This window comes from Lepidochelys kempii, chromosome 2, assembly GCF_965140285.1.
Source record: "Lepidochelys kempii isolate rLepKem1 chromosome 2, rLepKem1.hap1, whole genome shotgun sequence".
In the NCBI taxonomy this organism is placed as follows: Eukaryota; Metazoa; Chordata; order Testudines; family Cheloniidae; genus Lepidochelys; species Lepidochelys kempii.
In genome coordinates, this window is record NC_136381.1 from 81,821,460 (window position 1) to 81,835,858 (window position 14,399).

The 14,399-nt window shown below is 38.6% G+C and overlaps 1 protein-coding gene across 7 annotated transcripts in view; it reads right to left on the bottom strand.

Annotated features, from left to right (window-relative positions):
- Window positions 1–14,399, bottom strand: part of RMC1 (regulator of MON1-CCZ1) — a 28,848-nt gene that overhangs the window by 12,204 nt on the left and 2,245 nt on the right. For 5 of the 7 annotated variants that reach the window (XM_073331388.2, XM_073331387.1, XM_073331390.2 and 2 more), the window contains 8 exons: window positions 11,715–11,791; window positions 9,107–9,191; window positions 8,477–8,533; window positions 6,339–6,425; window positions 2,973–3,113; window positions 1,181–1,284; window positions 534–623; window positions 343–448 (listed from right to left, as the gene is read on the bottom strand). In XM_073331388.2, coding sequence (XP_073187489.1) covers window positions 343–448; window positions 534–623; window positions 1,181–1,284; window positions 2,973–3,113; window positions 6,339–6,425; window positions 8,477–8,533; window positions 9,107–9,191; window positions 11,715–11,791 — 747 coding nt within the window. Of the gene's footprint in view, window positions 1–342; window positions 449–533; window positions 624–1,180; window positions 1,285–2,972; window positions 3,114–6,338; window positions 6,426–8,476; window positions 8,534–9,106; window positions 9,192–11,714; window positions 11,792–12,265; window positions 12,309–14,399 lie in introns of all 7 variants that reach the window. The other 2 variants (XM_073331391.2, XM_073331392.2) reach the window with 1 other exon arrangement.

Sequence of the window (14,399 nt, forward strand, 5' to 3'; positions counted from 1 at the left end):
TATGCCCCCCAACTTTTTCTTTTTTTGGGGAGGGATGGGGTGCGGGGGGGGGAAGAGAGAGAGAGAGAAAGAAGAAACTGAAAAGAAGATGGATCTGAATTATGATTTTCATTCCAATGCATTGCAATTAGGAGTGGGATTTCCCCCCCGTAAATTACGAATTTTTTCCCCTGTAAATTACAAATTTCGGCCCTGATCCTGAAAGCACTTACACACATCCTTAGCTTTACTTGGAAAGACTAAGTACATGCAAAAGTATTTGAAGGAACAGGCCCATTGCCTTCAGAAAATCTAGCACAAACTTTAAAGACAAGACATAAATAATCTGTAGGCAGATCATACCTCAGTGTCCTGATGATGAACTACCACCAAGTTATCTACAACATTCAATGCAAACTTTCCTGTCCTGTTCAACTTTAATATATGCATCTTCTTACAGGAGCTTTCCCTATGAAAACATTAACATCAGAGATAAAAGGCATTGATCAGCAAGGTCATTTATATCTAAAAATAAAAACCAAAACACAATTTACCTTGGTAAATGATAAAGGACTACTTCTGCTCCGGTACTATTGGAAGTCCTTGAATGATGCCTCAGATAGAGAACATAAAGCTGCCCATATCTAACAAAACAACATGATTAAAATGTTATTCTTCAAATAAATGAATATACTAGCAGAAAAATTGCACCTAGGAGACCCTTTCTACAATGAAGACAGCAAGTTATCCTATTACTGCAGTGTCTGACCAGTCTGTCATGGTCACATTGCTTCTCCCTCACAAAACAACTCACATGAAGTTATACATAAAAGTCAAGTAGCTTACAGAATCTAAATTAAGTGACATATCTATCATTCAGGCCAGCTCTGTCCATACAAGATTGGTCTCTCTTGTACATTTACCAGCCTACTGTAATGTTTAATTTTATCTCTCTCAAATGATAGAGTCTCATCCACTTCCTAATCAGTTCTATATTTTTATAAGAGTTCTTTAGGCTCCTTTACTTTCAGTCCAGTACCAAGCACTTTAACAATACTCTATAATAAGATAAAAAGCCAAATCAATGAGTGAAGTCATTTTACCATGACTGGACTGTACCCTCCTCTCTCTGGATCTCCACTACAAAAGCTGTCAATACCCTTTAAATGAAGGAAAAGACTGATTATTCAGTGATACGTACATTGTAGCCATAGCAATATCTCTTTCAGAAAGGCTGAGTTTGGAGGACTTGGGTACTGCAGGCAATTCAATTTCAAACTTTGATAATTTTGACATTGTTCCTCCCTGTTTAAAAAAATAAAGTTTCAGTCTGTCAGGTCTAATCTAGAAAAAGTTTCTTCTTTCCTTTCTATGAAGGCCTGTGATAATATGAATGGCACTCACTAGTTGTGAGAAGTGGTGATACTGTTCCAAAAAGAAGAGAAGATTTTAGAGCAATCAACTCTTACTACAACTACAACAATTTACTACTATTTGTAATGTGGCCCCATCCCTGTTTTGGTAGGCACTATATGAACAGCAGAGTTATTACTTTAACATTCTACTGCACCAGTTTCAGTGAATGAGGTCTTACGCTTCCGTTTCAGTTTAATTAAACTAATATAAGAATCTATAGTCAAACCCATTTATAGTTGAATCTGGAATTCTAGACCAGAATGGCCTGATTTTCAGAGGAGCTGACCACCCACATCTCTCTAATGAGAACAGTAGGCACTCAGCCTCTTTGGGAGGGGGGTAGAAGCCTTACATAGATCATGGAAGCTTTTCTTTTTACAACTAACCTCTCCTGAAAGTTTTATTTCAAATTTTGTATCTTCAAAGGTCTCTTGAGGAAGTTATCACAATATTAACATTTTAATTGAGAAGTTGAAAAAATTCACTGGGTACCTACTGGCCAGCAAGGTCCTTGGCAAAACTCTGATCAGAAGCCTATGCCTTCACCCCATCATCTGCCAGGAAGATGCCAAGACTCCTGGCACCCTGCTGTCCCAGGATCCTGCTTGGGGGCTCCTTTCACGTAAACTGGAGCAGTAGGCATGACACATGGGAAACCTCCATTTTACCTCCTCCCTCTGACTGCTGGAAGAAAGGGGTGTGCTCTCTTCACCCCACTCAAAGACTTCTGCTTCTTTGGAGATGGGGAGGGATGAAAAAGGAGTGCAGTTCTACCCCCCCATAGAATCCCTCTCTCCCATGAATATTTTCAGTGTTCAGCTGCTGAGCTCATAGTCATAGCTTTCCTCAAACCACAGCAGCATGAAAGTTTCTTGTCAGACTGAAATGCTGCCCAAAGGGTTTGAAACAGCAGCTGCAGAAATAACTCAAATCTTTTCAATGTCATGATGCTTGGGAACAACTAGCAGTTGTCTCCACAGGCTCAAGAAGAGAACAATGTATTCATTCACATTTAGAAGGTTACAGTTACAAGCAAGAGTACTAGAAACTTAGTTTTTCCTTTAAATGAAAGATCACATTCTGCAGAAATTGAAGGCTTAGGATACTGTAGTTGCTACTGGGGTTGGATTTTCAAGTTGTGTTTAAATGTATTTAACTGAAAGGGTAATTTCTGGAAAGATATAATCCTTTTGCAAAGTCACTGGGCCACCAAAATGTATGTATCATTGACTTTGCTTTTGCTGCATTACTCCTCTAATGTCAGCTATCCAGCATCATATTGACTCACTTCCCTGTGGAGGCACATCTATCGAGTGTTAGAGTGTCTCCCAAGTATTTACAAATAGAAATCTCTTCCTTCTCTACTCACAGAGAGAAAGATTGGCGCGTAGGTTTTCATTTTGTCTGCTTTTTTATTTTTATTTGTATGAGGGACTGGAACCATTACACATCTAGGAGGAAACTAAAAATAGAAAAGACCAACATTGGGGAGTGGGGGATGAGAGGTGGGGAGGAGACAGTCCCCTGAAAAACCCAATGTATCAAACAAAACTCAAGATTGGGAATGTGTCCCTTACCTTGAAATAGAATGGCTGGAGGACATTGCCAAGGACTGTAGTCGATAGCAGAATGACGGAACTCTCCGGGCAATACATGTACCAGTTTACATTGATATTCTGATTTTTCACCAGTTTCAAACTTCGCTTCTCTGGTAATACCTGAAGACACAAAGTAATAGCACCTTTACTATTCCAGTAGCGGCTAGTGGCCCCACTGTGCTAGGTGCCCCACCAAGATGGATAAATATTGACGATTTTTTAAATAAAAATAGATTTAAATACATTTTTCTTTTTGAAAATATATCATGTTCAATTTTAAATTATGATGCCCTATGTTAAAGCCTAAACTTATTATCTATTAAGAAATCTAAATAAATATGCAGCATCAATGAACCCTCCACAAATTTAAGGTGTTAAAGAGTGATATTTATTCAGTTATATACAGGATCGGGGGAGGGGGGGGGAGAAGTATCTTAACCTTTTCAGGTCAACTCAACATTTACAAATCTGACAATGTCACGTACTGCATTAAGTTAAGTGTTGAATCATATTAAAGAAGTTCTATATTAAAATCACAAATGAGTTTGATTCCCCATAGTTTAAATTCCAGGGTATTACTAATTAAGAGGTCTCTTGGTTTTTGGTACTGTTTCTCTCCCTCTATGTGTGAAACTTGCAAGCTGCTAATTGTGTTAGTACATTCTAAGACAGAGTCTGTTCTCAAAGCAATTCACACAGAGAGAGACTCAAAGCAATTCTCTGTAACAACAGAAACAGCACCCAGAGACTCCCCGCCCTTTTGTTGTATTAACAATTGTGATTAAAATAGAGATAGAGGATGTATGTGGATGGATGCTTGGTGTGGATAATAACTGAATGATATGGGGAGGTGCCAGCCTAAGAATCCAGTGTCCATCCGCTGAAGAAGGCGTCAAGTGGAAATAACCAAAGGACCCCCGGAGGGCAGACTGGAATCCACCCAACAGCCTCAAGAATGGGAGAACCAAAGAACAAGATAACATCTAGCAGCACAGAGCCGTCAGGAATGTGCTATCTGCTGATTGATTCAGCAACAGCATGATGAAGCAATTCCCATAGACTGGCATAGGAAGAAACTCCTATAAAAATGGACTCTAGAAAGTGAGAACTTTGGGGTCTGATTCTGCAAACCAACTTCCAGGAGCATCAGATGAGCATCTGACAAGGCCCTGCTCCCTCCTCATGTCCAGGCCACCTGGCCAGTGGCTTGGCATGAGCAACTCAAAGGCTGGTAACTATGATAACTACCTTGCAGAACCTGTGTGTGTATGAATGTGTGAATAAATATGAAACTGAATGGAATGTTATAGCTATAACTAACTGCTTACTATGATTCTTTCTGTATTCATAATAAATGTGGTATTTTGCCTTTTTCCCTTTAATAAGATCCTGCTGGTTTTTATTTTATTGGTATAACATAAGTATCTATATTATTTTCAGTCTTTAAAATGCAGCAAATGCTGATGTTTACATTTTTCCTAACGCAAATACTTTCAGTTTCTGTTGTTCAAAAAGCTTTTGTCTTAAATTCTTTTGGTTTCTGTTTAGATTGCAGGTGCAGTCTATTTTCTTCATTTGGACTAGTTCAAAGTTGAGAAACTGACTGGGAGTTAAAAAAGGCAGAAAAGCTTGTCCATATCTAAGCTATGGATAAAAAAAGAACAGTTGGGAGAGGATGAGATATACCTGTTCTAAACACTTTTAAGGACCTGGGTGGGGCCAGATGTTCAAACACCTTTAGGAGCCTAGTGGAATTTTCAAAAGTGCCTACGCAGATTAGGTGCCTATCTCCCATGGTGCTTAGGAAAAACCCATTAAGCATATATCTGTATCTTTAGGTTCCTAAAGACCTTTGAAAATCTGCCCCATGATGACTAGAAATAAATCTGTCAATTCACTAACTACAGTTAATACTTCATCTGTTTAATAAATCAGTTTTAAATGCAAAACACGTTTTGATAAGAAAAATAAGCTTATGTATTAGCACATTTAAGGTAGTTTATTTAATAAAAGCAAATTTTACAATACTGCTTTTGTGCATTTTTAATGTAATTCCAATTTCCATCCAAATGCAGCTTGACACAAATGAGTAAAAAAAATAGCGTGTCATTTGCCATTTTTTAACATAAAAGATGTAAAAAGTATGAATCAGAATAAAATATATGTTAAGCTATATAATTGTTTAAATAAATGCCTATAGATATAGTATATCCTCCTGGTTGCCAAATAGTACCAGCCAATTTAGTGGAAAGACTATCATTAGTAGCAAATCGATACTTTTAACGGTTATACCAAATCAATGAGAATGAACCTCTCTTTAGGAAAATAACTAAGAAGTATAAATACAAAACAAGATTAAAATCAATTATTAAAATCAAGATTCCCTGCTTGCTGATTTAAATAATTAATATAACTGATTATAATCAATCCACCTCGTGCGGTACATACAGAAGACAGTCCCTACTCCAAATCCCACAGCTTGCTTCATATGGGTAGACTCCTGGTACATGTGGGACCTCACTGAAGTCAAGTGAGAAACAGATTTAGCTCTGCAGTCCATTGTGCACAAGTTTATTCTATGGGTTTTTGATTTTTTTTTTTTAAATTCAGCCACTGCCTTATCGCCTGCTCAACATGATCAACACACTCCAATAGTATTTTCAGAAAACATTCACCTAATCACCAGAAAGAGGAATGTTTATCCAGTAGATCACTCCAACAGCACACAAGTTAAATACAAAAATCTGAGGAGAACTCAGCAGTTAAGGAATTAGGACAAGATGGGAGGGAGATGGGTTTAAGATGGTATATTGGACATGTCAGGGATGGGCAGGTGTGACATGGTCTTAGCTAATGGGCATTAACTCTGTTAAGCTTAGCACTGAATTCGTGCACTCTTAAATATATTGCTGCTTTACTTTGCATGAAGTAAAAAAATATTTCAAATTTGTTAACATTTATATTAATTTTACTACAATTAAAGAGATTTACTAAGCCAGAGTTGCTAAATAGATTAATTAAATCCTTCTCACTCGAGTATATTTTCTAATAATAGCATAAATAGCTTGTTGTGATAGTAAAACAACAACATATACAATGTCCAAAAAAAATTGCATTTAACTCTCTAAAAGCAAAAACACCAAAAAATTCTCCAGGATAAAACATTCACTTTTTCCTTATCTCAGTTTCCTTGTATAATCATACTAAACAGTTCAGGGCTAGAGGTAAGAAGTTCAGAGCCAGGGACTGCAAGATAATTAAGACATTTAACCTCTAAGCAACAATAAAATTTAATGCTGAAATTTCCAAATATGCACATTTTTACCAGACAATTATTTGGATTACCTGATAGAATTCAATTCCTTGATCTGTTATGAAGACAATTTCTGTAGAACTTGTCCAGCAAAAGCCTAAAATGTTGGCATTCTTGGTCTTTTATTAAAAGAAGATATAAACAGATTATTAACTATCTGTATAAACAAGTAAAATTTTAGCTTAGAATCTGGGAACTTGCATCTACCCTAGTATATTTCAGTTTTGGTTTGCCTGGTAGACCCATTATTGGTCTAACTCAGGGGTCTCAAACTCAAATGACCACGAGGGCCACATGAGGACTAGTACGTTGGTCCAAGGGCCGCATCACTGACGACCCCCCCCCCCCCGCTGCCCCCACTCTGCCCTTCCATGAGGCTCCTTCCCTGCCCCACCTCTTTTCACCCCTTCCCTGCCCCCATTCCAACCCCTTCCCCGAAATCCCCACCCCAACTCTGCCCCCTCCCTGCCCCCAGGCTCAGGGAGCTCAGGGCAGGGAGTTGGGGTGTGGGGTCCAGGAGGGGTGAGGGGTGTGGCAGGGGGCTCAGGACAGGGGGTTGGAGTGCAGGAGGGGTGCAGGGTGCAGCAGGGGGCGCGGCTGCAGGAGGGGTTCTGGAAGCAAGGACAATACACAGACCCCTGTGCCCCCCTCCCCCAGGTTCTGGCCGCTTCCCAGAGCGGCATGGGGGCAGGGCAGGGAGGGAGGCAGCCCTATCCCCAGTGTGCGCCGGGCCGGAGCCGCTCTAGGTAAGCGCTGGGGGGGAGGGGCCGCGTGTTTGAGGCCCCTGGTCTAACTGCAGGAACTACTGCCATGCAGGGTACCAAATCATAATAGTACGTCTTTAATTTATGACCCTCAGTCTGGCACCTTTCACAAGTACTACCTGAAATATTTCTTCAGCCTGTTGGTATTTGCACTCATCCTCTTGCACAGTCACAGAGTAATACATGGATTATTATTATAATAATTATCTACAGAGATGTCATGCTAAACCATTCTTTCATTGTTATTATTGGAAAGCTATTGTGAAGAGACAGTCTTACATTTATAAAGGTATTAAAATCCTCTTTTTGGTAAAAATCCATAAAAGATACAGCAATGGTAGAAAAAAAGCATATGTATACTGTCCTCTTATCCTCACAACCCTAACTAGGGGACAAACTGTTGGCGAGCATGCAATTCAGCTTCCATGTCCATTAGAGTCAAACATAGTGGTGGTCTGGGTAATATGGATAATAGTGCCCAAAGGACCGGATTGAGAGAGACACCCACCCAAACTCCCCCTTCATTTCACATTAGTTATTTGACCACCGTGCTAAAGTGGTCTGGATTCATTAGTGACTTAGCATTACCAGTACCCTAGCAATTTCCTGTTTCCAGTTCCCTGAGCTTGGCTCCAGAAAGGGCTGAAAATACTGTGGAAGCAGCACATGTCACCACTCAGGGGGACAACCAGTGCAAGTTCTAAAACAACTTGTGAGAGCTAAGCATATTCAACCGTAATAATTTTAAAATGTTACCAGTTTGAGTCATTTTCACAGCCATTAACTATGCTAACAAAAGCTACCAAATACTTCCATTAGAATCAAAGTGCAGAGGGAAGCACTAAATGGAAAGAGAAATTGTATTTTGGGGCAGTCAAATGGGAAATAGGGATCCAACCCTGCAAGGTGCTGAGCATCCTCTATTCCCACTGCTGTCAGAGCTAAGGGGCACCCACCACCTTGCGATATATGGTCCTGTGGAGAGTAACCCACACTAGAAAGTATAGTCCTTTCACTCCCTCTGGTTCACATACAAAGTTTATGGTGTGTTGCTGCTTCCTGCAGCAGGGACCTAGGGCTTGCTCCATTGTTCACCAAAGTCAATGGGAGTCTCTCTCATTAGTCTTTTAGATCAAGCAATAGAGGGTTCATGCTTTTGGCGCCGACAGTCTCCAAGTCATGCCCACTGGCAGCCCATACAGGGTTTGGTTACATATGCACAAAAAATTTACTAGGGAACTAACTTCCGAATCTCAGATGCTACCAAGAACAGAACAACGGGCTGCCTGGAGCACACTTCACTCATGTCACTATTCGTGTGCATCAGTGGTTCAGAGAATCTATATAAAACACCTAGTTTTGTATTAGCACTTCATTTAAACTAAGGAAGTGAATTCACAACATACCTTGCATTCTTGTGTATATTCTAGTTGAGGGCTGTCTGGAATAAAGTTCAAAAAGTCCTGAAATAAGTAATATTAGAATATTAGCAACTATGAAGCATTGAATCTGATGAGCACAAAACAGGAGGTGAGTAAATTTACCATCTCTACCTTTTTTGGATTAGATATACTAGTGTAAAACATTACAATGCTTCTTTTCCACTTGGAGAAATAATCCTATCTCCTAGCCAATTCTTCATGGGAAGAAATCAGTTTTCATTAAGAGTTTACACTTTTAAGGCCAAATCATTCTTTCTGCAGAAAAAAAGTCCTGGAAAAGCTAGGAAATACATTTCAATTCAGAATGATCAGACACCCATCCTGAAGGGTTCGTCCCTCAAAGAGTGGATAGTAAGAGTGACTATTTGGATCCACAGATGTCATCGGATCTTCAGAAAAAAACTGGCTTTTCGTGCATCAGAGAGTGAGAATGGTGACCTCTCCTGGCTCAGTCACAGAATGGATCAGAAAACTATTACTTTGGTTGTCAGATAGAGGAACTCTTTTAGCTTGTATGGCAGAGACCAGTGTTTTGGGACCTGAGAGGCCAGAATTCTAGTTCCAGTTTCCTGTGTTTGTAGCAAATTTTCTTACCACACTCTTTGAGGTTCTCTGAACAGCCAATATCTTGTTCCCCAAAGAAAACTTGATGCATTTCACTTCCCCTTTGTCTTCCATTCTACACCAATAAATAAAATAAAAATCAATCAGGAGTATATTTCTATCATTTGTTAGAAAATTTTAACAACTGTTATTTCTCCAAAAAGAGAACGGATAGGCAAAATGAAAGGCAGACATTCTTGCGTACAACTTATAAGAACTGCCAGACAAATATAAGGTCCAATATTGATGCATCGAGATACAACAGGCAGTATATTCCTGAAGAATTCCTGAATGGATCAAGTCTACTATGGAGTTACAAATGATTATAGCCACATACAAGATTCAACAGCTTCCAAGAAATGCTCTGCCTTGACTGTTTTATTGCTACTATGAAATGGAATTCAAGGAAGAATTATGAACTTTGCTCATACTCTAATTCTAACTGAATGCATGACAGAAAACTATAGCTTAATGTAATGTAGAAAAAAAGAATGCTTGCTTTGTGCCTAATTGTGCAAAGGTGCTGAATACTCTCAGCCACACCAATGTCAGTGACATTGCAGGACTAGTAACTTTGCCTCTGTGTTCTAAAACTATTTACTAATTGGGAAGCCAGATTGATACCTGTGGATCCTGAAATTAGTGTAAAAGGGCACAGCCACACTTGGGGGGGAAAAAAGGTATACCGGTATTTTTATCATGTTAACTAACAAGCAGTAAAATCTTAGTGGGGACAAAGCCATGGTAATTTTAACATGTGTCAGCAAGTCAAGGTAAACAGTAGGGGAAGACAGTCAGCTGAGAGAGATGGATTGTGGTTCCAACCTACAAGGCACTAGGACTTCAGAGAATTTGCTGCACACCTTCAAATCCCACTGATGTCAGAATTGAAGGCACTCATGGCCTTGCTAGATAGGGCCCCCATGTACTAGTGCTTACCCTGATCTGCTAACGTGTTAAACGTACAATTGTCTTGTCCATACTAGGATTTTATCACAGAACTGTAGGACTGCAAGGGATCTCAATTGGTCATCTAGTCCAGTTCCCTGCACTCAAGGCGGGACTAATAACTAGACCATTCCTGACAAGCGTAACCTGTTCCTAAAAAACATCCAATGACAAGAGATTCCACAACCTCCCTAGGCACTTAGTTCCAGTGCTTAACTACTCTGACAGTTAGAAGTTTTTCCTAATGACCAACTTAAACCTCTCTTGCTGAAATTTAAAGCCCATTACTTCTTGTTCTATCCTCAGATGTTGAGGAGAACAAATTTTCACCCTCCTCCTTTATATACTTAAAAGTTTGTCCCCCCTAAGTTTCCTCCTCGCCACACTAAACAAACCCAATTTTTTCAATCTTGCCTCATGGGTCGTGTTTTCTAGACCTTTAATCATTTTTGTGTTCTCCTCTAGACTTTCTCCAATTTGTCCACATCTTTCTTGAAATGCACCACCCAGAATTGGACACAATACTCCAGTTGAGGCCTTATCAGTGTGGAGTAGAGTGGAAGAATTACTTCTTGTGTCTTGCTTACAACACTCCTGCTGATGTTTGCTTTTTTTGCAACATTGTGAGACTGCTGACTCATATTTAGCTTATGATCCACTATAACCCCCAAATCCCCTTCCACAGTACTCTTTCCAGTCATTTCCCATTTTGTATGTGTACAACTGATTGTTCTTTCCTAAGTGGAGTACTTTGCGTTTGTCTTTATTGAATTTCATCCTACTTACTTCAAACCATTTCTTCAGTTTGTCCAGATCATTTTAAATTTCAGTCCTATCCTCCAAGCACTTGCACCCCCTCTCAGCTTGGTATCATCCACAAACTTTATAAGTTTACTTTCGATGCCATTATCTTAATAAAAAATATACATTTTTCCTAGGAAATAGGAGGCTGAAAGAGGACAGAGCTTTTAATCACAGATTTTTACAGGTGTTCTTCCACAGATACAGAACAGATAAGTAGTTTCTTTGGGGTATTGCAACCATACAGACACATGGAAATTTGAGATTCATGGAAGTTTAGAGCATGTTAGCAAAAGATGCCATCTATTTTATAGAAATATGAGTTAGATTAAACAAGATACATTAAAATGCAATGCCTATATTAAGGAAATATTATGGCTTGAGAATTTAAATGCATAAGTAGGTAAATTCAAAATTATGGTTCCCACACCTGCCATAAATTGGCCCTCATATGTTTTAAGTGCATCTGACTGCTAATGTTCAATAATGCCAAATTACAACTTATGCTAAGTCTCAGTTCATGTACAACCACATTTTTTGTTTGTTTGCTTGTTTGAAACTCTTGAGTTTTGGGTGTGTTTGAATTTTCAACCATAAAGGGAATATTAACAATTTTCTTCAATGGGGTTTTTTGTTTTAAGAAAACTTACTGCATTTGTTGTTATTGAATGAAAATATGTTCTTAAAACAAGCAATAGGATCAAGACATTCCAGTACTTTACGGATATTGCTCCTGGGTGACAAACTACAGTACAACCAAGAGACATATACAGTAAAAGATAGCTGCAAGATCACAATTGGTATCCTAGAGCAGTACAGAATACAGATTAAAATACCTTGCTGATCATACCTGAATGAAATGGGATTTTTGTCCTCCAACCCTTTAACAACCACCCCAGTGGCTCCACCAGATCGAACAGCAAAAACCTAAGAGTTAAAATCGCATATTTTTAAAAAAAGGCATTTTAAGACACAGCTTCATAGCTACCTCAAAGTCATATCATGGTCTCAACAAGCCTTATTTCTGTAAAACCACCCAAATATAAGAGATGAGCTCTAAAAAGAAAAAAAGAAAAGGAGTACTTGTGGCACCTTAAAGACTAACAAATTTGTTTGAGCATAAGCTTTCGTGAACTACAGCTCACTTCATCGGATGCATTCATGACAAGCAAGCAAGACAGCATAGGTCCAAGAGAAGTCATATTTGGAAGTAAAGAGTGACCTTAAAAATTACAACTAAAGGAGAAGTATATTTTGTTCAACTCTCGAGTAAGAGAGACACCAATTAGCATTCAAAGTGACCTTAAGCAACAAGAGGCATTTACTCATAGAACTCCAAGGGATTTAGGTATTTTGTTAAGATCTGTATACAGGGATATGTAAAAAGGGTAATGTAGTCACCTAGTATCTATCTAGGTTCCAAGGAGTCCTTGAAAAGTTGTGTCTGTCAAAAGAAAGGAAATCAAATAAGCCCCTATTAAGTAATAATTAGGGCCCTTTGTTTTCAGTTTTAATTTTTCTCAGGAATTTATCGCTGTTTATTACCACAACAACAAAAACAGGTGAAAATCAGTGGAAAAAACTTATTTTTTCTGAGCAAATATTAGGGTTTATTTTGGTGGATGGATGGACAGAGAGGGAAGTATTCGGTAGATTAATGCTCTGATGAATGAAATTCAATGTTGTTTACTGCAGAACTAAAACAGAACTCGAAACACAATGCTACCTCTGAGTTTAGAAAACAATACATCTCTAATGCCCAAATAAAACTTTTCATTTTAATAAACAGTTTACTGTTACAGACATAGAACTAGTTGTCTATAATATTTACATTTAATAATTGGGCCACACCATTTGCAGTGCATACACTCAACTTCATCCTTTTCACCTGTTTGGTTTTTTTAAACTTTCAAATACTTCCTTGTGAAACATATTCTGATAAAAAATTTTGTTTTCTTCCCATTTTAGCATGTCAGATCTTTAAACCGTTATCTGCTAGCAGCTTGAAATGTGTACATGCTAGGTGTCAGATTAATCAGTACATTCAGATGTGCATGCACTTCAGGGCTTGTGTGTGCCCCTGTTTGTTTATTGTGTATATCTTCTAGACTAATAAGTAGCCTTAATTCAACAGGCAGCTTTGCATATACACACGCAGACTAATGTATTGTTATATATTAAAAATGCAATGTACTGTATTTTGCTAATAAAACAAGTTTTTTTAATTATTTGTATGACACAAAAGCAGCGTGAAAAATCAGAAAAAAAAACAACCAAATAATACTTTTTGTAAAACCCAGGATTTTTTTGAAATCGGTTTAAACCGAAAAGGATGGGGCTTAGTAATAATGCAGAGTTCAAATACTATGCAAACTGGAGCACAAAATGGAGAACTGTGTATCAGTCCCAAAGTTTATTGTACAATTTTTTTTTAAAGTCAGACAATAAGAAGGCTTAATACCTCAAGTACAAGGTTTGAAACAATAAAAAAGTCACAACTGAGAAAAAGGAACCTGACAGTTAGCATGTTAGCAATAGAACAGAAACTGAGGCCTTTTCTGCACTACAAATGCTTTACTGATATAGTTATACTGAGAGAACCCACTAGTGTAGATGCAGCTTATGCTGATAGGAGGAGTTTTTCTGTTGGTATATAACTCCACCATCTCCCATGACATTAGCTACTTGGACAGAAGCACTCTTATCAGCATAGCTGCATTTACACTGAAGGCTTATCTATACTCAAAATACTACAGCAGCCACTGCAGCACTTCAGTGTAGGCACTCGCAACAGTGAGGGGAGGGGTTCTCCCATCAGCGTAGTTAATCAACCTCCTGGAGTCACGGTAGCTAGGTTGACCTAGAACTGCCTACACCAGAGGTTAGGTTGGCTTAACTATGTCACTCAAGGGGTGGATTTTTTACACCCCTGAGCAACACAGCAGGGTCCACTTTACTTTTGAGCGTAGATGCGGTCTCGGGGTTTTGCTGACATAGTTATGTCATCTGGGGGCATGGTTTTTTCACCCCCTTGACCAACATAATTATGCTGACCAAACATGGTAGTGTAAACCCTGGCCATATATGTAATCTCTAAGGCCTTGTCCACACTTAAAAGTTTAGTAGCTTTAACTAAGCCACCATAACTAAAGCAACAAAACTTCCTAGCGTAGATGCAGTTATACCAGTATAAAAGCACTTAGACCTATATAATTTATTCTGGTTCAGCAAAACAAACTAAGCTATACTGCTATATAGTGCCTTCTATTAGTATAACTGTGTCTAAGGTTTTCTACTGGCATACCCATGTTAAAAAAAAAAAAAAAAATCACATCCCTGAGCCACAGTTATACTAGTAAGACTTTAAGTGGAGATGAGGCCTAAGAATCTCCAAGAGGTATTATTTGGGTAGCATCAACAGTAAGCTAGGCACAGTCCACACACATAAAAACATAGTTCCTGTTCCTTATAATATTCACAGACTAAGTTGCAATTAACTGTTACTGTAATATTTTACCCCATCTGGGTATCGCAC